General features: G+C 35.3%; 1 protein-coding gene across 2 annotated transcripts; it reads right to left on the bottom strand.

The window, feature by feature from the left end:
- Window positions 1-3,576: 3,576 nt before the first annotated feature.
- Window positions 3,577-27,064, bottom strand: FEM1C (fem-1 homolog C). Of its 2 annotated transcripts, none has more exons than XM_003920685.4 (3): window positions 26,760-27,064; window positions 25,196-25,921; window positions 3,577-8,259 (listed from the first exon to the last, which is right to left on the bottom strand). In XM_003920685.4, the coding sequence occupies exons 2-3, from the start codon at window positions 25,737-25,739 to the stop codon at window positions 6,950-6,952; spliced, it is 1,854 nt and encodes a 617-aa protein (XP_003920734.1). In that variant the 5' UTR covers window positions 25,740-25,921; window positions 26,760-27,064; the 3' UTR covers window positions 3,577-6,949. The 2 variants fall into 2 exon arrangements, with proteins under 2 accessions (XP_003920734.1, XP_074238554.1); XM_074382453.1 differs by lacking the exon at window positions 26,760-27,064 and adding an exon at window positions 26,056-26,449.
- Window positions 27,065-27,568: the final 504 nt, after the last annotated feature.

The raw sequence follows: 27,568 nt of genomic DNA, 5'->3' as shown, positions 1-27,568 counted from the left end.
TCCCAGTAACAACAAGCAAGTTCAGCACTCAAATCTTGGATTGTAAATACCATCTTCCAATAAAAGGGAGAGGGCTTGGGCTCTTTGGAGAAATGACTGATTCTAGGGCTGGGCAGACAAAATACAAGATGAGCCTGGGGCATCATGATAGTGCCAGAAAGTAAAAGCTAAAACGAAAAAAATGGGAGCATTCCAAAAAGACATGGCTCCCAATGGCCAAAGCTAGAACAATTTGAGCAACAAAACAACTAATTACTGGAAAGTACCACCAAAAAAATAAAACACGTATCTACAAGTAAACACTAAAAAATGACTAAATTGATCTCCCTTACATTAGAATTCCAAATAATGTACGTAGATACCCCTCCCAAGGAAGTGAAGCTTAACTCCTCTCCCTGTGAGCAATGTTGGACTTAGTGACTTGCTTCCACAGAATAAAATATTAAATGAGAAAATAGTAACTTCATAATGGAGAAACCTGGCGCACACAATTTAAACCAAGTGATCATGGTTAAACTTAGCAGTGGTAAGTCATGTTGCTATCATGTACATATTGATATGAGAAAGTTACCTCACTTTTGTGGTATTCTTCCATGGAAAACTATAATCCCAGTATACTCATGAGAAAATATCAGACAAACCCAAATTAAGAGATGTTCTACTAAATATCTAACCAGTACTCTTTAAAAATGTCAAGATCTGTAAAAACAAGGAAAGGCTGAGAAACTGTTAAGAGTAAGGAGGCATGATTAAATACAATGTAGCGTCTTAGACTGAGTTCAAAACCAGAAAAGGGGCATTAATAGAAAAGCTGGTGAAATCCAAATAAAGTCTGTAGTTAATAGTATTGTACCAATGTTAACATCTTAGTTCTGACAAATGTTCCATGTTTATATGAAGTATTAACATTAGGGGAAGTTGAATGGTATATGTGGGAATTCTCTGTATTCACTTTGCAACTTTTCTGTAAGTCTAAAATTACTCCAAGGTTTTTTACGTGTTGGAGTCAAGAATCTGAACATTCTACAGCTTTTACTAATTTTGTATTCTATTTGTAAAAGGAAAAAAAATTCATAATTCATCAACATGTTCAAAGTCAGTGATACAGGAAGAAAACTAAACATAGCCATGTATCACATAACATTTCAGTCAACAATAGACTGAAATAGAGTAGTGATCCTGTAAAATAATAATGGAGCTGAAAAAATTTCTATCACCTAGTATTTATTACACTACACTTTTTATGATTATTTTAGAGTAGAATACTTATTTTTTAAAAAAGTTAACTGCAAAAACTTCCTCAGGCAGGTCCTTCAGGATGTATTTCAGAGGCATTGTTAACCTAGTAAATGACAGCTCCCTGTGTTATTGTCCCTGAAGACCTTCCAGTGGGACAAGACGTGGAAGTGGAAGACAGTGACACTGATGATCCTGACCTTGTGTAAGCCTAGGCTAGTGTGTGTGTTTGTATCTGTCTTTGACAAAGTTTAACAAAGGAAAAAATTTAAAAAAGCTTATAAAGATATATTTTCATACAGCTGTACCATGTGTCTTAACTGAAATTACAAGTCAAAATATTAAAACAAAGTAAAGTTCATAAAGTAAAAAAGTTGTAATCAGCTAATTTATCAAAGAATTTATTATAAATCTAGTATAGCTGTGTAGTCTAAGTGGACATTATTATAAAGTCCACGATAATGCATAACATTTTAGGCCTTCACGTTCACTCATCACTTCCTCACCAACGGATCCAGAGCAACTTCCAGTCCTGTGAGCTCTGCTCATGTGAAGTCCCCCATTAAAAAAAAAATATTTTAAACAGTATTTTTACTGTACCTTTTCTATGTTTAGATACACAAATATTTACCATTGTGTTCCAATTGCCTGAAGTATTCAGTAATTTGCTATCCAGGTTGGTGGAGTAGCAGCAATAGGCTATACGATAGAGCCTAGGAGTGTAGTAGTCTAGACTATCCAGGTTTAAGTACATTCTATGATAGTCTCACGATGACAAAATCATCTAAAGGACACATCTCAGTACATTATCCCAGGCATTAAGTGATGCAAAATAGTACAAAACACTAGTTTATTCTTAAGATGATCATCAGAAAAATTTAAATGCATTTTACAAGCTCTGTATAACTAGAGCTTCCACCATTTCTTTAAAGTTACATTTAGATGAGTAGAAGCTATTCTACTATTAGCTACTGAAGAAGTAAGTAGAAAGATATTGTTGCTTAGTGGCATAAAATGCAGGCTTATTGATTTTTGTGTGTGTGTGAAAGATTACTCTGAAAGAGCATGAGGAATATGCCTAATTTTCCTCAACATTCCAGTATATACCGATCACACTTATTCAAATTCATTCTTGACCTAATTTCATTTTCATAATTTACCAAATTTTAGCTACTACTACTTTAAAAATTTTTGTCTTGAAAAAGCTTAAGATTTAACATGGCGGAAAAAAAAAGAAAAACATAACTAAGATAGGTTTTAGAACAACCATGTACTACTACGAGTATCTTTTATAGTTGTATAATTGACAATTATAATGATGAAAACATATTAAAAATAGATACCAATCCTAGGATTTTCAATTTTTTCAAGGTAGGAAACTGTATTATTTCACTTTTGAAATCAGACATAGATATATTAGAAACATCAATTAAATCGACAATTATATAAAGCTGCAATTTTATGAGATAAAATCTTATTTAAAAGCACCTTTACAAAAAAACATGCAATAAAGTAACATGGGACACAGGAATCAATGACTGCACTTAACTCCCACGGCCCCAAACTTCTCAACAATGTTCTATCCATTAATACTGAGATAAGAAAGATGAAATAAAGTATCTTGAAGAAACAGAGTATTTGAGGACATGGTAAGACTTTTTCTTAAAGACTTAAAATACAGTATTATTTTACTTATAAATTTGGTAAGAGTGCTCTTAAATATTGGAGGTGGTAAAGCAGACAACTATAGTACCACATTACCAGGGTAAAGAAGACTAATGTTTAAAAGGGCTTGGTCAAAGAAAGACAAAACCTATACTTGTCATGAGTAAGGGACATTAACAATTCAAAAGGCAAAAACCTATAAAACTAGGTATTTCAATTTATGCTTGGAGTTTAGAAATTACAGCTAATACATTTTCTGACTTAACTAGAGCTTTCTGTATTAGGCAAGTTAAACATAAAAAAAAGACAAGGACTACTTCGATTTTACAACTGAAAAGTTATGGAAAACAAATGTATAAAACTTATCTTTATAAAATATATTTATGATATGCTTCTGATAATAGCAAACCAATTAAAAAAGAATTAAAGGTATCCCTTCTCTTATGCAGTTGACACATCTCCCTATATCTTTAGTTTCTGTAATCTCTACTAGAAAAAAATTTAGAATAACTGTACATAAATCATATTTACATAGAAGTATTAACAATAAATGCTACCTTTTAAGTTCTAACTGGCCACAAATGATTAATAGGTGTTTCTGAAACAGAAGTCTACTATCATTTGCATTAAGATAATACCAATCAAGTATTAAGAGTTAATAAGAATACACTTAAATTTGGTGCAAATTTAATTTTATTAAACCTTACAATGAATATTGTGGCATATGATTTTTCCATTGTGTGACAATTTATTAGCTGGCATCCAAATACAGTACTTCTTTTGGAAAAATACGCAATGGGAACTGACAAAAGGGAGAGAAACTAGTTGTTTAGTGATACATGAGGGCAAAAAAAAAAAAAAAAAGAAAAGAAAAGAATGATGACCAGTTAGTTTGTTTCCTTAGTATCTAACTCTAAAATGATTAAAGTTCTAGGCAATAATGCTGTTGTTACAGTGTACAAGAATACGTTATCATCTCATCCAGTCTGCACAATTCTAAGAATAATTATAAAAATTATCATATCTGTAAATTCAGCCTAAGGTTTCTGTTGGGCACTGGGATTTTTAAAGAGCTGCTTTTCCCATATAACCTAAACAATTTTCCCAAATCATGGTAGACTGGGGTCTCTATACACATGAAGGTAGTCACTTCACAAGTGAGCTGTCACTTAACTTCAAATTTATAAAGGGCACCAAATTATCTTTGATTTGGGTTTATGCCTGTCAGATTTATGAATAAGAAAAATGACTATTTTTAAGTCCATAATCCATTTGTCTTTATAAAGTAGACTGGCATCTAATCTGAGTAAAATTACCATTTCTTTTACAGAAATGATCAAACCAGTGGAACATCTAAAAGTCAGCAGGCCCCAAACAGTTATTTTCATAGAAATGTAGTAAGAACTTACACATTAACTCCAGTCAATACCACCATCCTACAGTGTACAATTTAGTTTGATTCACATGAGTGTAACAGGTTCATTATAAAAATTTACTCATCTGTGGTTCAAAAGATAACACAAATTTAAGTATTTTATTATAATCCATTCAGAATTTTGAGAATACTTTCTGACAAAGGCTTTATTAGTGTCTAAGTTCACATTTATGAAACAATTTCCTCTAAAATAAAATAAAATCAGGGACAATTTTGAGCTATTAAATTGATTTTTCAAAACCTCCCAATGGCATCTGTGGAGATGGTAGAGAAGGGGAAATATATTCTAAGCGAAATAAGTCATTTCAGTTATCAAGACTGACTTCTAAGTTATCTATTTTTAGTGGTGCAAAAATGCTAAAGAAATTCTTATTTTACACTGGAGTTGTACAATTCAAGTTCAGCTGTAAAACAGTAAGATATGCGTGCCTTACTCTAAGAGCATGTAAGCCCTCCTACCCAGCCCCCAAAGAGGAGGAGGAAATACCAAATCACTTAAAAATCCAATTGTCATCTTTTACCCCCAATTATTGAGATCTACTGATATAATTTACTATAATGGCAAAGTTTTCCTTTATAAAAATAATAGCTTATACATATATAATTATTATACCACAAAGTTAGAGGCAGATGATTTGAAAATACTGATATTTGATATTTCTAGAATATTGGTCTAAATCACAAAGTATTCTTAATAAATGTGACAATTCAAATATGTCATCAAATTTACTAGTAAGAGATAGTAAAACCTCTTCATCAAAAGGTTGGAGAGCATTCATTCATATCCCAATTTACCATTTCTTAATGGTGAAATCAAATTTGCAACCTAGTAAAACGTGTAAGAATATCTTTTAAAAATTAAATCTCAATTATTTAACCAAAAAGTCAGATAATGTTCCCTTGTTTATTTACTACTCTTCATGACAAGGTTTTTACTGACTAAAGATGACAAACCTAATGTGGCTGTTTGCATTGATAACTTAGAGACACTAACCCTCAGAACAAAATGTCAACACAAAAATCCAAGTGAGTAATCCAGCTCATTAAACTCACAGGTAAACTGAGTTTTTCTCAAATCAGTAAGGAGCTTTTTATTCAGAACAACTTCATTAAGACATTTGCAAGGCAAATATGCCATCATAAATTTTATTCTGAAATACAATAAAGTGCTGAATGAAAATTACCTGAATCTTTTTTAGTACTTTTCACTTATCTTAAGTTAAAAGAGCCCTTTCTGTGGCATTAGCAAATCTATGAGAGAAAGTGAAAGAAAGAGAGAAAAGACAGTGAGAGAGAGAGAAAGGAAAAAAGAAAGAGAAAAGCAAAGCTAACTTCCAGTAAGGGAACAGGAAGCACTGCAACCTTTCGTGTTTAACTAGGGTGACAAATAATTGAGACCAAAGTAATCAAAGTAATTCATGCAAGTTATCTTTAAAGGTATACATAAGCTTGAAGAAAGAAAGAACACAGTTACTGACCTTTGATATTGTGGCAGTAAATTGCATACTAAAATACCTTAATTATCCTAGATGCCTAGATCTGGCTTGGCAAGCATCATGCCACTGACATGCTTTAGCTCTTTTTGTAACTAAAAGTGATTTGCAGTTCAATTACTGAATATTTGAATGTGACTCATTAAGCTGTGTGATAAACTCTGAGGTTAAATTTAAGCAAATTCTCTACACCTAGTCACACCATCAGCACAAGCAGGACAATGCTGGAGCAGCATGAAAGGTGGGTCACTTTAAAAAGATTCTTCATTTTACTACATGATATATTAAGATGACAGACCTAAATTTCAACTGGGTTAATGAGTTAGAATAGATCTGTTTCCCAAATTTAGCACACAATAATTTCAGTGGATTAGAGAAAGAAACCTCAGATGTGAAGAAAATGAAGAAAAAAAAAAACACAAAAAAGCTTGAGCTAAAATAGCTAAACTGCAGCTCTAAAAATTGACATGCTACAGAGTACTTTCAAAAAAAACTAACTTTGTAACAAACATAAGAAAACAGTGTTTTGAGTTGAAGTTGACCAATTGCTGCATAGAAAATATGCTAACATACAACAGTCAAGTTTAAGCCTGTGCATAGAGAAGATAAAGCACTTATGGTAACTGCAAATGGTAACAAGTCCTTAAAGTTTATACAACGTAGCATGGGCCCATAAGGAAAAAACTGTAGTAGAAATGGTTAGGACAAAAAATAAAGTAGAAACAGGAAGGAAACATGAGAAGAGAAGGAAGAAGCAGGAAAAAAAAAGACTTCCAATTGTATAAAATTCACAAATCAGTATACCATGGAAAAATGGTTAACTCTGCCCCAAACACCCAACAGCAAACAAAACCAGAATGAATAAGCCTTTGGCAGACAATTTTAGAAATTTGAATATGATGTTACATTTCTCAGTAATTCACAAACAATATATTATATGGTATATTTATATTAAATACTGGGAAACCAATCTTGTAAATTTGATGCTTATAATGGTTTAGCCAATGAAAGCACGACATCAATCAAGCTAAATGAATGCTGGTGTTATCACAACAGTGCTCATTTATGAAACAACTGTTACCAATTCGTGCTTTAACAGTGCTAAAATACAGTCAAATTATCATCTATGAAGTGAAACAAAGGTCTCTAGCTTTTCTGGGATGTGCCCTTTATAATATATTCTATGATTCACTATGACACGAGCAGCAAGACACTGCAAGGTGGTATGATTTATAGGCTGGATCAAATTTTTAGCTATTTCTTTCTCATCCAACAAGTCACTAGCAGTTTGTTTGTGCAAGTTTGTGGCATCAAAATGTGCACCTGATTTAATAAGGAGATTCATGATGTCTGGATGGTTGTTAAGAGCAGCGATATGTAGGGGGCTGTTGTCATCGGAGTCTCTGACGTTCACATCAGCACCACATTCTATCAGTATTGCAGTAACTTGTAGAGATGGAAATTTACAAACAGGGTACCGCCCTACACATGTAGTATTCTTGTCCACAGCCAGATGCAGAGGGCTGAAGTTATTCTTTCCCCTTGGATGCAGCTTAAGAAACCTGTATATAGTCTGCTTTTTGAAATGGTCCTGTTCTAGAGTACAAGGAACTTTCTCTAACAAGCAAATTAAGTGCAAAATAATAGAAAGAGCCTTATTTAACTGTAATGGGTCAGCGGGACACTGAGTTTGTTTGATAGCTCGCTCTATTTCAAGGACGCTTTTGCAAAGTATGCCCATAAGATCATCAAATGTAACAGTAGTACCCAGCAGGCCTTTAGCCCTATCCTGTAGCATAAAGGAAAATAGTTCTGCAAAAGATAATAAGCTGCTGGCGGTCATTGGGCTTAAAGGATCCAAATTGCTCTGCTGCATATCCAAAGCATACTTCCATAGGTTGATGCATCGTTTGAAATTCCCAGAGTCTGCATAGACAGCACCTCTATATCTAATATAGTAAGAGGTATCAGGATGAGAAGGACCAAGAATACGTTCTCTGATTAATAGTGCCTGCATTCTCATCTCATCAGGATCAGCAATAAGACCTTCTAGCTCTTCTGCGCTGTTCACCTCCTTGGCATAATCATAAGCCATTATGAGTGTCTGTGGCACTGGTTTACTAATAATATTAGTCCTATCACTGTACCTCATGTTCATTGCCTTTTTCCAGTATTTCAAAGCCCCAAGGAGATCTCTTTTTTTGTCTACAAATGTAGCTCCCAGAAGCTCTAGCGCGTTAATACGTTCTGTCTTGCTGGTCTGTGCATGGTGTGTCAGAAAATCCACAATATTTGTGTGACCAGTCACACTTGCTGAGAGAAGGGGAGTCATTCCATAACCATCCTTTTCCATCTTGGCACAATACATAAGAAGCATCTTCATGATGTCCAAACTTCCAGATTCTGCACAATCATGCAATGCAGTATTACCTTAAAGAGAGAGAAAGAAAAAATAAATAAATAACATACATTGGGGGACCAGAATATAACGTAGTATGTACATGTACTTTAGAACCTAAAGAAAGGCAGGCAGCTCTAAGCCTGTTAAGTAGGACATACTTGGTTTACAAATGAGAAAAAAATTTCCCCAGCACCTAAAACTAGTATCTGATAATAAACTTGTTGAATAAATGACATGACCAAATTAGGTATAAAAAGACATCCAAAGTCACCAGAAGAAACTCAAACTAATCCATGGTCTCTTGGTATTTTCCATTAATGTTTTCAAGTACATATTCTATGACTTGAAAATGGATAGAATACAAATAACCAGCTATTCAAGTCACTGAACTTCCAGGTCAGTCAGTTTCCACAGTTATAAACAAGGAATTGGTCTTTTTTTGTCTTTAGAGACCACGTCTTGCTATGTTGCCCAGGCTGGTTTTGACCTCCTTGGGCTCAAGCGATGCTCTTGCTTCAGTCTCCCAAAGCGCTGGGGTTGCAGGTGTGTGAGCCAGCATGCCTGGCCAGACTGGCCCTTAATATACCTAAGATTCTTCAGTTTCATTCTAATAATAGTCAGAAATTATTTTTTCAATGTTTATTTTTGATTGTCAAGTGAATTTCAACTGTCTTAGCCAATATTCTTGGTAACAAAGGATTGTCCCCAAAAAGCTCTCATAAGAAAAACAAATCCATGGAATTTGAAAAATATGTGGGTGGTTCAATATGAACCTTAGAAGGAGATATCTGAAGTGTCCTTTCATAATGGATTACTTCATATTATAATTTAACTTTTTATGTACATTTTTATTATAAATTATAATTCTTCATAGCTGTACTAAATGTTCTAACACTGTCCTTTTTTTCCCACACACAGATTAAAACTGACAACAGGCATTGGCACATTAGTAAAAGCCCGTATGAAACATATTAAGACATCAGAAACAACAGGTATTTTAGCTAAGTTTAATGATAAACATTTTACTAATTGTCAAAATAGAAATTATCATGCCAACCTCTGGTATTTACATGCAACATTTACATAGAATTTCAACACTCAGTCATTTTAGGCATGTCTGTAGAAAAGAGGTAGCACAGCAGGCTGAGACCGAGTCATTAGAAAGACCTTCTTGCAAGGTTGGACCTTTGGCTGGTAGCTGGGAACCTGGCTGGTAAACAGTTCTTTATACTGATATAAAACTTTCCCTAAATGATAAGGGTGGCTTACTGTACCTAAACTGTTTGTACCAACAAAGTAGTTTATACTGAATGCCTGGTTTCCTTCTGGAAGTATAAAATTTTGGGTATGAGCGAGGCAAAGGGTACCTATGTGACCGACCCCCAGTAAAAATCCTGAGCATTGAGTCTGTCATGGGCTTCCCTTGGTAGAAACATGACACATATGTATTTACATTACAGAAGAAGAGTGTGCTCTATGTGATCCCTCATGAGAGGAATAGAGCATAATAATACCTAGGCAAAGATTTATCTACAGCTCACCTGCGCCTTTACCCCTCATGATTTAGCTGTATGTCCTTATTACATTACAGCAATAAATGTTACTTAGGAGTACAGTTGTATGCTGAGTTACCTCCAAATATGGGGGTGGCTTTGGGGATGCCTAACACAGCATGTGTACCAGAAAGTATTTTAAATTTGAATACTTCAAGTAAATCGACTATAACTAAAGTTAGAAAAAAACAAGTTATCATATTAAAAATTGAGTTTTTCCACAAGATTATCCTGTTTAGTCTACTATGATATCTGTAAGGACTATATAATTATTCTGACCCAAGATTTCAATGGTCTACAATGAAACAGCGTTTGATAAAATGTTTTAACAATGTGTAAGTTAACCAATCACTGTAAGAGCCCAGAACTTCTGACTATTGATGTTCATTTATTTAAAATAATTTCAATTAAATGTGACTACTATACCAAGTATATTTTAAACACTCTCTTGTATTGGGAACCCCTACTGTTCCCCATGTTTTACTAAGAAATAGGCAATATAAGAGAAATTTGAATATAAAGAAATGGCTTAGATGGCACTCTTCTCTATTCAGAATAGCACAAAATCAAGAATAAAATGTAGCAAAAGCCAATTTAATGAACTATATGTCTGTATTTATTGAAAAAATACAGAATATATTTATTTTGAATACACACACATACCAAGAGAAAAGAAGTAGCTTTAAAAAAACGAAGGATAAGGAAGACTTTCACATCCAGTAATGGCAAAGATACCTGTAATGTGATCATCCTCCCACTAACAATTAAAAAAGCTCAAAAATGTATTTTTAAAAATCTGCTTGATAGGATTTAAGAGATAACAATGGGACAATATGAAGAAGAAGAAAGAAAACTAAAGTCAAGTTCAGAATTTGAGGCAGCTTTCCCACAGTGGCCTCCACCAATTCCAGAAGAGATAGCTGAAAACCTGAGCAGAACTTCCGACAGCCTTGCAGGGACAGAGTGGGAAAGCAGAGCCTACAGCCTACTAAGAAAGGAACTTAGAACATTCCCCATACTTTGGGTTAGAGCTCCAACTTTTAATCCTAGGGAGTTAAAGTTAACTGAGTTAACTGCGAATAGACTAGCTTTCACAAAAACAGAAATCTAATTTAGAATCATCTCATTATTGAATTAAAATAATCCAGGATTGCTAGTATACATAATTAAAAGCCAGAAGCAAATATAAATACTATTTAGAGGAAGGTATTATCATACTAGGGTTCAAATTATTTATATTTTTCATAGGTAATGCTTGGTATCCAATCAAAAATAATGAAAAGGACATAAGGAACCGTAACACAAAAAAACAAAGAAAATAAACAGCTGACAGAAAAGCCCAAAAGGAGACCCAGATAATGTAGTTTATCAATGCAGATTTTAAAACAATAACTATGCTTAGCATATTCAAGGAGATTTTTTAAAATTGAGAATTCAACTGAAAACTAGAAACTAAAAATTCAAGTAAACATTCTAGAACTGAAACACTCTGTGGGTGGCTTTAAAAGTGGATTTACACACAGCTGAACAGAGAATTAGTAACTAGAAAATAAGTCAGATGAAAATATACAGAAAAAAGCAGGGAGTGGTAAAAGAACAGAAAAGATGGAGACTATAAGATAAAGAGGGAACAATGTCAGAAGATTGTTGTTAACATACTCAAAACCAGAATTCTAGAGGAAGAAAATGGGACCCAAAGCAATATTTAAGAAGATAAAGTCCAAGAATTTTCACAAGCTGATTAAAATTTAAACTGGAAATTCAGTAGGTATTACAAACTCCAAGAAGGATAAATAAAAAGAAATACATACATTGACGTACAACACAGCGAAACTGCTGAAAACTAAGGACAGAGAGAAAAATCTTACAACGAGAATGAATGGAAATTACCTATAAAAGAGCAATAATCAAACCGACAGCAAAGTTTTCATCAGGAACAACAGCAGCTAGGAGACATGGAATGATATTTAAAAGCACGAAAGAACACTAACTGCCAACTTAGAATTCTATACCCACATCAAGAATAAATGTCAAATAAAGAACCCTTTTAGGAAAAGGAAATGAAAAGGAACAAAATTAAGATATTTATTACCAGCAGCTCTAAATACTAGATGGTGTCCTTTAGGCAGAAGGAAGATTAGCCACGTGGAAGTCTGGAGATATAGGCAAAAACATCAACAGAAAGTAGAAAAAATAAACACTCATTTAAAAAATAACAGTATCTTGTAAGGCTTGAAATACGTACATAGAAATAAAACACTTGACAGCAAAAACATGGAAGTAAGGAGGGTGGGTAACTGGTGTTAACGTTCTAAGATCTCTTTGTTGGAAAGATATAAAACTAGAAATTTATGCTAGCCTTTGACAAGTCAAAGCAGTGCTGGCTAGAATGACTACTAAAATAATAGAGGGTATGCGCATAACTACATTTTATCTGATATAGAGAAAAAAATGAAACAATAATCCAAAAGGTGGCAAAAAAGACCAAGGAACACAAAACAGGCAGGACAAATAAAAATCAGAAAAATACCCAGGAGATAAAAATCCAAAAATTATCAGTAATTACATTAAATCCAAGTAAAGTAAACGGTCCCATTAAAAGACAAAAACTGTCAGACTGAAAATACAAAGAGAACTCAAGACACACTGCTTACGAGAGACACACTTTAAATACATGGGTAGAAAATGATCCTTAGAAGTGAAAGTTTGGGAAAAAAATACTCTTTGCAAAAACTAAATATTAAGAAGCTATCTGATAATAAAATATGAAAGTAGACGTTAATGCAAAATACATGATTAGCAATAAAAGAAAATATTTTATAATGATATAAAATTCAAAATATACAGATATAATAATTCTAAACTTGTTTTCACCTAATAACATAAAATTAAGTTACGTAAAGCAAAAATCGACAGAACTACAAGGAAAGCAAACAAATCTGCAAACATTAGTACATCTAAACATATCGTTCTCAGTTTGGAAGACCAAAACCAGTAAGGATAAAGATTTGAAGCTTACAAACTTGATTTAACTGGCATAAATAAAAAGAAAGGCTTAAAAAAATAGCTAAGTTTCCATCTGAAGAAGTTACAAGAAAAAACAGTAAATTAAATTAGAGAAAGTAGAAGCAAACAGTTAAAAAAAAATGAAAAAGTATGCAAATACAGCATTTTTTATATTCCTACATTTTATTTAACTGTTGCCTTTTAATCTTATATCAATAACTTTGCAAGGTAGAGATGACAAACTCATTTTACATACAAATAGGAAAGAGAATTTAGTGGGAAAACATAAACTCCAACTGCCATTTTAGTGTACTGCTCATTTCTAAGGTTGTATTTTAAACACTAGTCATATTAAACCTCAATGAATAAATTATATCTAATATAAAACCAAACCTCATAATAGAACTTCAACCAATCACAGCATTTTCTAACTCTTCCTCCAACTTTCCAACTCTTCCAAAAGCTTTCACACTTCCTCTAAGGAAAAGCAGAAAATCTTTTGAGATGGCCTTCAAAATTATACATCATTGATTCTCAAAGCACTATCTGTGTGGAGAGAGCAATGAGGAAGAAATCTACGGTTTCAGAAAACATTATTTGAAGTTTAATCTTGGATATGCAAGGATATGGATTTTAAAAGACTAACAAATATTTCCCTACCTTACCTGTTTAGCTTCACTTCTTACTATCTCTGGAACGAATGATTCACTGTGCATCTAACTCAGGGACTGGCAAACTTTTCCAATAAAGGGCCAGATAGTATTTTAGGTTTCCAGGCTATAAGGACTCTTTTGTAACCACTAAATTCTGCCAAGTACCATGAAATATGCTATGGCAGTATATTAAATTAATAGACGTGGCTGTTTTCCGACAAAACTTTTACTTATGTACTCTAAAATTTGATTTTCATGTGTTATAAAATATTTTTCATTTGATTTCTTTCTCAACCATTACAAAAATGTAAAAACCTTTCTTAGCTCTCAGGCAGTACTAAAACAGGATGGGCTGGATTTGAACCCTGGGCCATACATTATTTGTCAAACCTGCTCTAACCAGAAGACACTGTCTACATCTCCCACACACAAGGCAGAAAATCTGCTTATGCTTCATATTATTCCATCCTAAGTACTTCAGCCAGCACCAGGAACAAACAGCCCTGCTAACTTCTACCTCTATGCCTCAGTTCTTGATTTTCTTCCTATAATGCACTTTCGTCTTTACCGTTTTAACTTGTCCTTCAAATTTCACTAGAAATTTTCAACTGCTTAAAGACGTTTTCTTGGTTATATCATATCAATTTTATCATTGTGAGAATGCATGGTGAATATATGGGTCATCCTAGTAATTATTCATATAACACCTATTATAATATCTGACAACAGTATAATGCTCGTGTTTCACAAGTAAGTTCTTACCTAAACTGTCTATTCTTAAAGTATACAGATCCTATATTGTATTTCTTTTATATCCCAGAAGTAACTAGCACTGCTAAAGCTAAAGTAGATTCTAAATTTTTAATATTTGTTATCACAAAAAGTAATTAGTTTTTGCAGACAAAATAAGTTCAAAAAGTAGTATCCTAGAAGGAGATCTTTTTAATTACTCTAGCATGTTAAATGTATAACCACTACACTTTTCTGTCCTGGAAGGTCCTAAAGGTAAGTTTTTGACTTACAGCCTAGAGCACTACTTACAGATTAGAAAAGAGACAAAAAAAAAAAAAAAAAAAAAAAAAAAAAAGCATGATCTTAAAGCAATTATAACTTTTGTGTCATTTCTCCAAGTCTTTTTATATAGTATGTTTTGACAAAGTTATAATCAGTACATATATATATATGTATAAAATATATATAAAGCTATTCCCTGCTTTTTTTCACCTACATCTTGGACATTCTGTCATGTATTACATGTCTGCATAGTTTCTGTAACTACACAGATTCTACATAATCTTAAATGGTTTTATGCTGAAAGTTCAAGTAAGGGAGTACGTCATACTTTACATAAACATTTCCCTGTTGATGGACATCTGCACTGCTTCAGAATTTTTACTATTAAAATTAATGTTTAAAAAACTATAAGGACAGGTGACTGCCAAGGGCTGGAGACTGGGAGAGGGGTTAAATGTAAAGGAGCATGAAGGAAGTTTTTGTTCCAACTTTTAAAAAAACAAGTAGTATATGTTTGTCAAAAATTACAGTACTGTACACTAAACAGTATGAATTTTATTGCATGTAAATTGTATGTCAATAAACAAATGACCAAAAAAATTAATGCCTAGCTTAAAATGGAACCAAAAATGTGTTAATATACATCTTCAATTCACTACCAATGGGATTATAAAAACTGTTTAAAGTTCCCCCTTATTCTTTCTACTACCAAAATTAACTTTTTCATTTATATTACCTCTATTCCTTGGTAAATAGAATATTTTATCAAATCTGTTTATAAACTTTAATTCCTTTTATGACATGTCTGTGTTTTAGTTTCTGGAATTAATCTGGCTTTCTACCTGTAAGCACTTTGTAAAATGATAACCGGTTGCTTGTTAAATTTCTTGTAAATATTTTTCTATGTCAGTTGTCTCAAGTGTTAGATATGCTGTATTAAGTGTAATTTTTTTTGTGAAAAAGTATTATAACATGCCAAATAAAAAAAGTGAGTTACCAAGGTCTTGTGACTAGTATGTGCTGTTACATGCCAAAAATCATTAAAATCACATTTTCTTTTTTTGCTAGGCAACATAATTGATTTAAACTTTTGGTGCATAACAATATATGCCAAGTACTATAGATTCAGCTCAAGAATTTTCCCTGGGTTAAAACATTCCCATAATAGAGTGATCATACTTCCCAAAGATTTTGCATCTCCACATGATGTCTTCTTTTTACACTCTCAGAGTGAGAAAGACAACAAAAAATAAAGCAACAGAAAGTTCAAAAATAAATACTACTAGGTATCTGAAATGAAATTAAAGATATGTACCTCTGAAATTTAATGGATTTACCTTTAGCTAAAGAAAAAAAATGAAGAGAAAAAGAAAAAACGTATTATATTAAACAATTCTCAATGCCTGATTTTAAGAAAAAGTTCATTTGGAGAAAAAAAATTTCTGGCACTGAATTCATAAAACAAAAAATTAATGATTTCTCAAAAGACATGTTGGTTAAATGGACATTTCTTAGAAATCAGGTTACTGGCACAATATTAAGTATTAATTCTGTTAAAGAATTTCTCTAGAAAGCTAAAATAGTATGGTACAAATACAAACAATACTAAGAAAATGTGGAAAAATGAAAAGCACCATTTTCATTGGGATGCTTCTGGGATAAACATTAAGGTCAGGAAACTATGGGAAGTGCTTGTGCATTAAAGGATGGTAGTATTCCTCAAGAAGCATCTAAAGTGCCAATCTTCACTGCTGTTAATTTTGAAGACATCTGTAATCTTTTGATAGCAGGTGAGTAAAGCATTAAAAATTCATGTTCAATTGTGAAGCTTAGGTGCCTAGGAATGGAATCCATTTTTATTTTTTCAAATTAGGTAACTCAAAAACATATCTGTATTTTGAGGAAGAACTAGTTAGAGGCCCAAGAATTCTCTGGGTCCAAATCAAATGTTTTAGGTTTGATAAGGGCAAGTATATTACCAACCAACCACCTAAATCATAAAAGAGCTTCAACATAACATAACTATCTCAATTTGGATAAAATTACCAAGATTCACCAGGATCAAGTAAGTTTCTAAGCCACTTTCGTGGAATAGACAGAATTTACTATCTTTTTAATAAAACAAAAATGTCCTCCTAAGAACTGCAGAATATTTAACAAACACAAAATGTCTTTAAATTGCTTTTTCTAGCAGTAAGAACTCAGTAGATTCTGCTGTTTCTAAGTTCCTCATGTAGTTCAAGCTTTGTGTGTGTGTTTAGTATAAGTCGAATAAAGCTATGCTTCTCAAACTTTCATGTACAAAATCACTAGAGTCATAGTAAAATGCAGATTTCGATGCAGTTCATCTCGGTCGAGTACAAGTGATACCTATGCTGCTGGTCCTTGAGTAGCAAGAAAATAGAGAAGGAATATTATTTTCTTGCCACATGGTTACTATATAGATACTTGTCACATAGCTAATATATCTAATAGCAATATCAAGTCATAGTGATCATAAATTTAAAAGGAGGGCTAGGTCACAGCCCTTTTACACCACACAGAAATAAAATTTTATCATTCCTTTTAATGCTAAATTTAAACATATGCCAAAGCAGGAATAGGGTTATGTTTCACAATTAGATTACAAAGTTTCATCCATGGAAAAGTTCCTGTGTGGTAAATGGCATAGTCTCAGTACATCCCACAGCCTATTCCTAACAATTTTCTTGCTTAAGACATTATATAAGTGATACACAGTCAAATTTCTTTTTTTTTTTTCTTTTTTTCTTTTTGAGACAGAGTCTCACTCTGTCACCCACACTGGGGTGCTGTGGTGCAATCTCAGCTCACTGCAAACTCCACCTCCCGGGTTCAAGCAATTATCCTGCCTCAGCCTCCTGAGTAGCTGGGATTACAGGCGTATGCCACCATGCCCAGCTAATTTTTTTTGTATTTTTAGTAGAGATGGGGTTTCACCATGTTGGTCAGGCTGATCTCAAACTCCTGACCTCATGATCAGCCCACCTTGGCCTCCCAAAGTGATGGGATTACAGGCGTCAGCCACTGCGCCCAGTCCACAGTCAAATTTCTTTAAAAATCAGTTTGTAAAAGAACTATCCAAACTGCTATAAATACCACCATCAAAAAAGTAAAAGAAAAAAAAAATCCACAGAATGGGAGAAAACATTTGCAAATAATATATCTGATAAGACATATATAAGAATATATAAACTCTTACAGTTCAGTAACACAAAGATAACTCAGTTAAAAAACATGCAAAGGATGATAAAGAAACTTCTTCAAAGAAAATGGAGATAGAGCCAATAACCACATGAATTAAGCACTTGAAAAAATGTTCATCATTAGCCACTAGAGAAATATAAATCAAAATCACAATGAGATATCACTTCACACATCCTAAAATGGCTATATTAAAAAAGAAGAGTAAGAACAAGTATTGGAGAGGGTGTGGAGAAACTGGAACTCTTCTTATACTGCTGACAGGAATGTAAACTGGTACAACTGCTTTAGAAAACAGTTTAATAGTTCCTGTTTAAAAAAAAAAAAAAAGTTACAACACAACAATGCCACTCCTAGGTATAGGCCTGAGAGAAATGAAAACATACATCCACAGAAGAACTTGTACATGAATAGTTAAAAAGTAAAACAAATGCCCATCAACTGCGGAATGAATAAAAGTGATATAGGTTTCAATGGAATATTACTCTGCAATAAGAAGAAAAGCACTGATACATGCTACAAAATGGATGAACCTTGAAAACATTACACTAAGCAAATGAGATAAGTCACAAGACTACATCATTACGTGAATCCATTTAAATGATATATCCAGAACAGGCAAACTGACAGAAACAAAAAGGAGATTAGTGGTTGCCTAAGACTAGTGCAGTTTCCGGGGAATGGTGAGGGATAGGAGGGAGTGACTGTTAATGGATATTAGATTTTTTGAAAAGTGATGAAAACCTGATAGCTGTGATGGTTGTATAACCCCATGAACATACTAAAAAGCCATTGAATTGTATACACTTTAAATGGGTTTGTGAATCTTATCTCAATAAAGTTGTTTAAAAAATCCAATTAAAATCAAAATACTGTATTTTTGGTAAAAGTGTAAGTTTTGACTGATAGAAGCAGCAATTAGAAGGTCTTTTATTATAATAGATTTATCTAGAAAGACACAAAAACAATCCTCATCTCTCTTTCTTCAGCTTACTATGCTTGGCACCAACACATTCCTTCTGCAACTTTGTAGTTGGGGTTGGGCTGAGTATAGAGATGGTACACTTGTAAGATGAGGAAAAGGTGTGTGGATCAACTGCACAATAATGCTGATTCCAAGTATTTTATTCCCTGAAAAACTAATAGGCGTGGGTTAATAGAGGAGATAAGAAAGGACAGAAGGAACAAAACTTAGGGTATCAAAAGAGCACTAGAAGAAAGCTTCTCTGCTTAGAATGTTTCTCTTCCTCATGTAGAGTCTATCGTGAGAGATACTCAAGAACAGTTCATAAACAAAAAGGAATTTTAAAAAAAGAAGAAAAGATAAATTGTGCCAAGACTACTATGTGCCCACCCTTCAATTATTATTTACATAAGGCACTGAGCAAAGAACATACAGAAATTTAACAATAAAGGTTCTTGAGCTTATGACAAAGTTAAATGCTAAAAAAAAAAATCTGCTTCCACAGAGGTAAGATGCATTCTTATAACCTAAGGGAGATGAGGAATTGTTTTTGAAATGAGTCTTGATATTAAGTAGAATTTTCAAGGCTAAGAGCAGTCGAGCTAAGGGATGAGGACTAAAAACAACTAATTATGTGTAAAAAACTCTAATGACAGAAAACATCTTCAACATTATAATTCCCTGTCCCGTTCTAGTTCACAGATTCCCTATTCAATCACAGCTCTTCCCAAAGGAAGGAAAAAAAGAAGGAAGAGATGTTTTGATCAGATTTGCATCCATGTGACTTTTTCATCTGGGTCTCTCCCTATCTCTTCTATCTTCCATCATATATATTCCTGATGCCTCAACAGCATAAATCTCTGGAATGCCCAGGGTTTTCTGAGTTTTATTTTGAACAAACATATTGTATCAATCAATCTACGAAAATCTGATAAAAAAATGAACCCACTGAAGGAGCCACATTGTACCCGAAGGCCAATAAGTAAAACTAAGTTCTAGCTTAAGTTCATGTTACTGCCACCACCAATATGAACAGCAACAGTGCTCAGGAACTCCTCCTCCTCACCAAACTGTTCAATTCTGTGAGGATTTACAGTTCAAAATCCAGTCTCCAGGGACAAAGAACCACATAGATATTTCCCTACTAAACTCAATCCGCACACCATTTACGGCTTAGTTTATCCAACTTGGATACCAAGTCTTCCCAAGGACACAGAAAAATGTGCTGGGGATATAAGAAAGAAAAGAATGAACATGGAAGAACTTATAGGAGTAACTTCATAATTTGGGATTAAAATGTTAACGAATTCAACTAGTAAGTTATTTAAACATTATTACTCAATCAAAATAAATACAGATATATTATGCAGTAGATACAAGTTTAAGTCCTTCCCTTCCCCCTTGTATTTTTCTCTGAAAGTAGGTATGCTGAGGTAACCAACAGCTGAGAAGAGTCAAGAAGGAAATGAGAACTTCAGCTTCCAACACTCAGATAGTACTAAAGTCTACTAAAATAACCCAGCTACCATGACAGCAATCATTATCTTAATCTATTTGAATACCAACAGTTTTTAGTTTACAAGGGAGATTTTCTCATTTGAGATTCTTGTACATTTACAGTAGGGAATTAAATAAGATTTTTCTTTAGCATTTCCTTGACTAAAACACATCTATACTCTAAATGCCTATATTATGAGAGAGAAATAATACAAAGCCCTGGATTTGCTTTAAACTTCTACAGAAAACAAAAGGAAAGTAGAAACATTTTTTTTTAACTTCAGCAAATGGATAATTGTTGAAGTAAAATGATGGATACAGAGCGGTTCAATGTATTTTCTCTGTGTGTGAAATTTAGAAAGTTTCCTTAATGAAAAGGCAAACTCTCTGAACTAGCTCTCTCAAACCCTTTTAATACTAGCTATCCTTGCTACATACCTACATGTTTTTCCCTTTTCCGAACCCCTATAGAGATCTACCTGTGCCAGTCACTTTTGTCAACTACTGTCTTTGTTACTTCAAGTCTTCATGCATATATTTATTTCCATACAGAAAGACCTATAAAACATAGTGCTTGCCAACAAGGAGCTTATAATCTTTCCTCTCTTAAATCCAACATGTCCACTCAACAAGCTCATTTAGCGCCAGATACTCTTTCTAGTATATGGGATGAAAACACCAGGTGTTTAGCCTCAAAGACTATGTAGTAGAATGCAGTTAGATGTCACAGTGATGTAGTAAAATGCAGTCAGGTAAGTTTCTCTGAAAACAAGCAAACAAACAAGCCACTCCAGTTAGTCCTCTGCTGAATCGCTGGCACGAAGAATAAAATCCAACTCTTTTACCGAGATTCAATGTCCTTTAAAATCCAGCCCTGAGTGCCTTTTAGTCCGAATATGCCTACTTTCCAATTCCTGGACCCTCCAAGCATATTCTTCAATGTGCCTTTCCTTACGCCATTTCCTAAACCTGCAAAACTACCAAAATCCTTCTGCAGATCTATACCCCAACAAACTTTCTTCAGATCTAAACTCCAACCTGTCTGTAGATCTAAACACCAAAATTCAAGGCCCTGTTTAACTTCTACTTTCTCCATGAAGTAATCCTTGTCAGTACACTTGCTCAAAATTCTGTAATATAGATTGCTTATACTACTCCTTCACAAGATAAAAATGTGACACCTTGCATCAGCTAATCTCCAAAATGTCCAACACAATGCCTTGCCTACAGAACCTGCATGTTATTTACCAATTTACTTAACTACTTTGAGTATCTAAACTGACTGACCCACGAATGAGGACAGAATGTCTTCTAGAGCCAGTCTCTAAATCTTGAGCCTACAGAGTTTTCTACTGGTCTGTAGTACTGAATCAAGAACCTTTAGCTGCCCAATTTCCATGAGAATTATGGTGTAAAAGTGGAATTCAAGAGGACTTCACTTTGGATCTGCAAAGTTCTATTCTAACTCCAAACAAAAACAAAACCACCCCAAAACACAAACAGAAGAACCAAAGGAAGCCAAAGATGAATACGACCACAAAGCAATGAGATCACTGTGATAGCTCTAAGAAGGACTCACCTAATCACTTCTGATTTGCAGTCTAGAGTCCTAAATAAATACAAACTCCTGTCTCAAAAATCAGTTGTTGTGACTGTTAAACCGAAGAAGTATTCTTAAATATCTCAAAGATATTTTCCCTTTTGGAATGCCATTGGAAAAGAAGAAACTCATTGTCCCCTCAGGTTAAAAACTGTTGAGGATAAAGTATTTCCAAATACCTAATAGTAGAAAGCACTACTGTTGCACTTACCATACTGTGGTTTAAATATCTGCTTATGAACCTGTCTCTCCAATCAAACCATGAGCTCCTCAAGAGCAGAGAATCAAGGATTGGATATCTTGTCTTATTCCTCTTTGTACATCCTAACAGCCTGGCACACTGAGGAACAAAACAATTGCTCTCTCACTTAGTAAATTCTACCTTAGGTTAAAACACGTTCAAAATGCCAGTAGCCTGTTAAAAAGTAATGAAAAGAGTTAAATAATATGTTCAAGTATCAACTGCCTGTTTAAAAGTAATGGAATGTAGAAGTCACACGCATTTTATCTTTAAGCAGACCAAGCACAATGTATTGGCGTTTTCTTTCATCAGAACCATTTCCAATGAATGATGCGCAAAACATCCTAAGAAATTATTCTATTTTATCTCTAGTCTTATTAGTCTTTTTTACATTTTGGAAGGGGCTAAAAATGTGGGGAAAAATCCTCTCTTGCTGCTATATCACATCCTTCTCCAGTGTCCCTGACTCGGTTTCAACTGGTTCCTGCTTTTATTACCATCAACCCATAGAAGAAAATCCAGAACCAATGAGAGAATAAGTATTGATGCTTTGGGATCAGAATGGAGGAGGATGTAGAAGTACTTTAACCTGCCCCCAACATTTCATGAAGAATCACTATGGAAATTAAAAGGTACCATGAAAATGTAAAAATTCTGCACATAAAGTGACAATATCTACATGTATGTGTATAAAGTTGAAGTTATTAGAAAACAATTTTTGGAATGAAATTGTTTTCTCATGTTACATGTAGTTTTTAAAAGATATACATATTAGATATTGATACTGGGGAAAAAAATGACTTAGAATTAGTTTGACCAAAAGAGAGAACATACATACCCTCACATACAAGACTATAAGATGACAGTGGTGATAAAGGGAACATTTGCCTGAAAGAGCTCAAAAGTAATCAAGTTAAATACTGTTTGTGGCTTCTCAGGAGAAAATGCTAAAAAAATATGAGCTACTTATATTGGAGTTTTCTCATGTATCTCCAGAAGTATATAAAGAAGCTTTGAAAAATATAAGGGAAGTAATACCAGTTCTCATCTCTCCAATGACATGAGTTTAAAACATACTCCAATTTGACTTAAATATGAATTTGTCAATAATCTCTACATCAAGCTGATGAATAAAAAGTCCAAAACAAAGAAACAAAAAAAATTCAATAAACCTAAACAAGCAGTCATGATTTCAAACCATTCCCAATATTAACATGGTTAGTTCAGCAGTAATCTGCTCTCTGAAAACAAGCATTCTTCAAAAGAATGATAACTGTTTGGAGAAAAAAAATGCCGTCATTTGATTTACCAAGCCACCTAAAGATAATCAGGAACAAATGAAAACACTTATTAGAAAGAATGTTTACAGAAACTTTTTTTTATCATACTGAAAAACTGGAAGCAACATAAAACTCCATTAGTAGAAGAGTATACAGCTATTGAAATTAAAGAGCTATAATTAGTAATATTAAAGACAATATTTATTAAGCTAAAAAACAGGTTATAGAACAGCATACAAAACTGCATACATATATCTGTATGCAAAATTCAGAAATATCTTTGGAAGTATTATTATCCCAGAGTATTGGAATTTTGTGGGATTTTTTACACTTCCTCTGGAAAAAAAAAATTCAGAAAATTCACAATGATTTTGTATCATTTTCATAACAAATCTTTTTTAAAAAGATCATACTATGTACAGTAAATATCCTCAATAACTACATAGTACCCCATAATTTTGTGGTTTAACCTTTCTGAAAGGCAGACACTATCACAATTGCAAATGTATACTCACTTTGATTTAGCAATTCTAAACACAGGTATTTATACTACAGTTATTCTCATACAAGTGTGCAAAGACACATTTTTGTTCAAGAATGTTCACATTATTGTAGCATTGTCTGTATTAGCAAAGTACTGGATGTGATCTAAGTATTGAGCAGTAGAGACTAGATAAATTATGTACTTTCATATGAATGAAATACTGTATCACCATGAAACAGAATGAGGTAGCTATATGTGTTGAAGTTGAATGACATCCAAGGTTAGAAAAATAAATAAAGACAGAACAGTATGTAATCAACCACTAGACGGAGGGCTACACAAACAAGTATGCTTGTACATAGACAAGATTGCTTGTATTTGCATAGATCAGCTCTAAAAGGACACATAAAAATTGTAAACAGTGGTTGTCAGCACATTGGTTGAGATCTAGAAATCAGGAATAAGATTTCTGTATTTTTTATTGTAAACCAATTTATGAGTTTTTTTTTTAACATGTCTATATGCTACTTTTAAATTTTAATAGCTTTTAAAAATTAGGTAGTGAATTTTTTTGCTATTGTATAAATAGATTTGTTTAAGGAAAGTTAAGGTTTTCGAGTACCAAAATTATGCTATGAAGACAGTTGCTTTTAAGGGTTAAGAAAAATTCTAAACTATCTTTTGCTACTTTTGGATTACTACAATCAACGTAAATTATACACAATTGTAAACTGGAGCCCTTTTTCTGGACAAAGGTGTTTACACTGTTGCTAGCCAACAAATCCACATCTGTTTAATCTAGTTCTTATTTTGCACTCTCAGTACTGAAGCAGTTTTAAAAATGTGTTTTCTCTCTTGCTATATTTAATGCATGTTCTTATAAAAGGATTATCTATTGACAACAAATATGGAATAAGGGAACAGATTTTTTCCTTTTCCAGTGATATTAATCCTTCCAGGTCAGTTTGGACTAGCCTTCTCTGACAGAATAAGTGAAATAACTACCTAGAACAAATAAGACCATGACCCAATAGATATAGTAGTTTCTACTCCAAGGTTGTTCTAAAAAAAAAAAAAACTAAGAAAAATGTATTACATTTAACCATATACCCATGTAGATTAATGTAGATTAAGTAAAAGCCTAAAGGCTCAGCTCAACTACCATTAACATGCTCTGCAACTTTGAGAAAGCCATTTTCCAAGAATTTTAAGTTTACTCCAAATAAGAGAGAAAATATTGCTTAACAGAGTAACAGAAGTCTTTTACCACACTTTTTCAATGTATTACCAAACATCAGAAAAACACTCAACAAAGTCAGACTGGAAGACTTACCTAATCAAAACAAGGTCTGTCAAATGTTGGTTTACTCAACACCAATGCTTATAATTACGTATCAAACTTCCTGAAAATAAGTGGTAGACACTTAGAAAAACAAAGAAGCTGAACTCACCTTTAACACTTTTTCTATTAACATCTGCCCCCTTTTCAAGTAAATACTGAGCAATCTCTTTATGTCCTTTGTAACAAGAAATCATCAAGCACGTATGCCCATGTCGGTTTGACACTTCCAAATCAGCTTTGTGTTCTACAAGGTACTTCACTATTTCCAAATGGCCATCGAAACACGCAGCTCGAAGAGGAGTTGAATTAGTTAAAGTCGTGTTGTTGACAGATGCTCCATGATTCAACAAAGACTGGACCACTTTCAGATGTCCTGCTGCAGAAGCGGCCCACAAAGGGGGAGCCCCCTCAATGGTTTCGCCATCAAAATTGACGGAGCCCCCAACTTCTATGGAGGCACTGCACTGCTCCAGGAGGAATTCCACCATGTCAAGGTGCCCATACCTGGCGGCCATCAAGAGTGGCGTGGCCCCATTTGTTTTTTCAGAGATTAAGGAGGAAACCTCCTCTTTGGATTTGCTTGCCAACAATTTGGTGAGAAGCCGGAGTTTGCCATCCCGAGCTGCGTTAAATACTGCTGTCTTTAGATCCATTTATGTCCAATTGAGACGCGGTGCTTTATCTTTCAAAGCAGAGCTCCAGCTTAACTCTATCGACACAGGCAAGTCACAGGAACCAAAGTTCAATATTAATTGCTGCACCCTAGAGCGGATATACAACCACGAAGAGTATGTTCCGTCCTACTGCCTTCCAACATCTGACAAACGGCACCAAACTAGAGAAAGAAAAAAACAATAGCAGCTTGTAATTTTCTATAGGTAAAGGCAAAACACTTCTTAATTCCACTTCTGTGGGAAGAAAGGAATAAAAGCTAAACTTCAGGCACTACTCCGTCCCACGGCCCCCTACCTCCAAAGAAAAGGTGGTAAAGAAAAATACAGAAGGGTACACAGAGACCCAAATGTTTTGGTGGCAGGCAGACTCTTCCATGTGCGGAAAATTTAAACACTACAGGCAGCCCGTTTTCTCGCCTCCAGCTCTAATCAGCCAAGCTTTGTTCCAGTTTGGCTTTGCACACGCCCAGGGAGAGTACAACCGAAAGAGGCAGGAGACCCGGGTTCAGAAATGTTTCTCTTTCTTGCATCCGCAGGCGAGCTGGCCGAGGGCGCCAGGCTAGAAGGCCTCACCGAGGCCGGGTTTCGAGAAGGAACAAAAAGGTCGGGCACACCGAACCTCGGCTAAGGCCAAAACTCCCCCTCGCAAAATTCTCTTTCCTTTAAAACTACTCACGGCTCTCAGGAAATCCGCCTGCCTTTTAGCCATTAACTTCGCCCGCCCCATTTTGATCACCCCAACCCCCCGCCAAGAGATGAACGCAGGTTCCTCAAACCACAGTCGCCCAACACAACACTCCCCGCTCCCTATTCCAGACAGCGGCAGCCCCCTCCCCGATCTCCTCCACCGACTACAACCCGCTCCCGAAGGGCCGAGCCTGGGGCCTCCAGCCCGCTGCCCGCCTTCGGCTTCCCCGGCGCCCTCCTTCCCGCCCAGGCCTTCCGCGGGCACCTCAGGGCTCCGGCCCGAGCCCTGGCAGCCGCCGCCGCCGCCACTACCTGCCCGGGGGCTAGTCCTCCCCGCCGCCGATGGTCACTCGGGCTCAGGCCGTCTTCTCCTTCAAAGGGAAACCGTTGTCCCCGCCGCCGCCCGGGCCGCCCTGCTCCGCCTGCGGCCGCACAGCTCCTCCATGCTCCGCGCCCCACAGGAATGAATCCGGGCGCGCTGTTCGCCCCGCCCCGCCCCCCCAGCTGCCTCCCGCCCTCTAAGTCGGCGCGGGCTGCAGCTGCTGCTGCGACGGATGGTGTAATGGGCTGCGAGCCGGGGGCCGGACAAGCCTGAGCAGAGCTTCACATCACAGACTGCAGCCGCGCTATTGGGCAGTGGGAGGGCGGCAGCCGCTGCCAGCAACCGCCTAGGGGCGGGGCGGGGCGTCATGGCCGGGGCCGGGCGGTGGGGGGCGGGGCCGCGAGCTGCTGGAAGGACGTGTGCGTGCAGCGTGCCAGGGGGCGGGGCGCTGCGAGGGGGCGGATCTGTGCGCACCAAAGTCTCTCCACGCAGTTCGAGTTCTGAGAGCTCGCTGGCTCCTCTCCTCTCCAGTGTTTGGGGTGCTCCTTCAGGGAATCTTTCGGTTCCATCTCAGACACCCCAGAAGGGTAGAGTATTAATCCGTTTTCACGCTGCAGATAAAGACATACCCGAGACTGGGTAATTTATAAAGAAAAAAAGGTTTAATAGACTCAGAGTTCCATGTGGCTGGAAACGGGAGGCCTCACAATCATGCCAGAAGGGGAAGGGCACCACGTCTTACATGGCAGCAAGCAAGAAAAAAAAATCAGAGCCTAGCGAAAAGGGAAACCCTTTAGAA

Source organism: Saimiri boliviensis, chromosome 1 (genome assembly GCF_048565385.1).
Source record: "Saimiri boliviensis isolate mSaiBol1 chromosome 1, mSaiBol1.pri, whole genome shotgun sequence".
Lineage (NCBI taxonomy): Eukaryota > Metazoa > Chordata > Mammalia > Primates > Cebidae > Saimiri > Saimiri boliviensis.
Note: the sequence above shows the minus strand (reverse complement) of the source record. Positions and strands in the feature narration are given on the sequence as shown.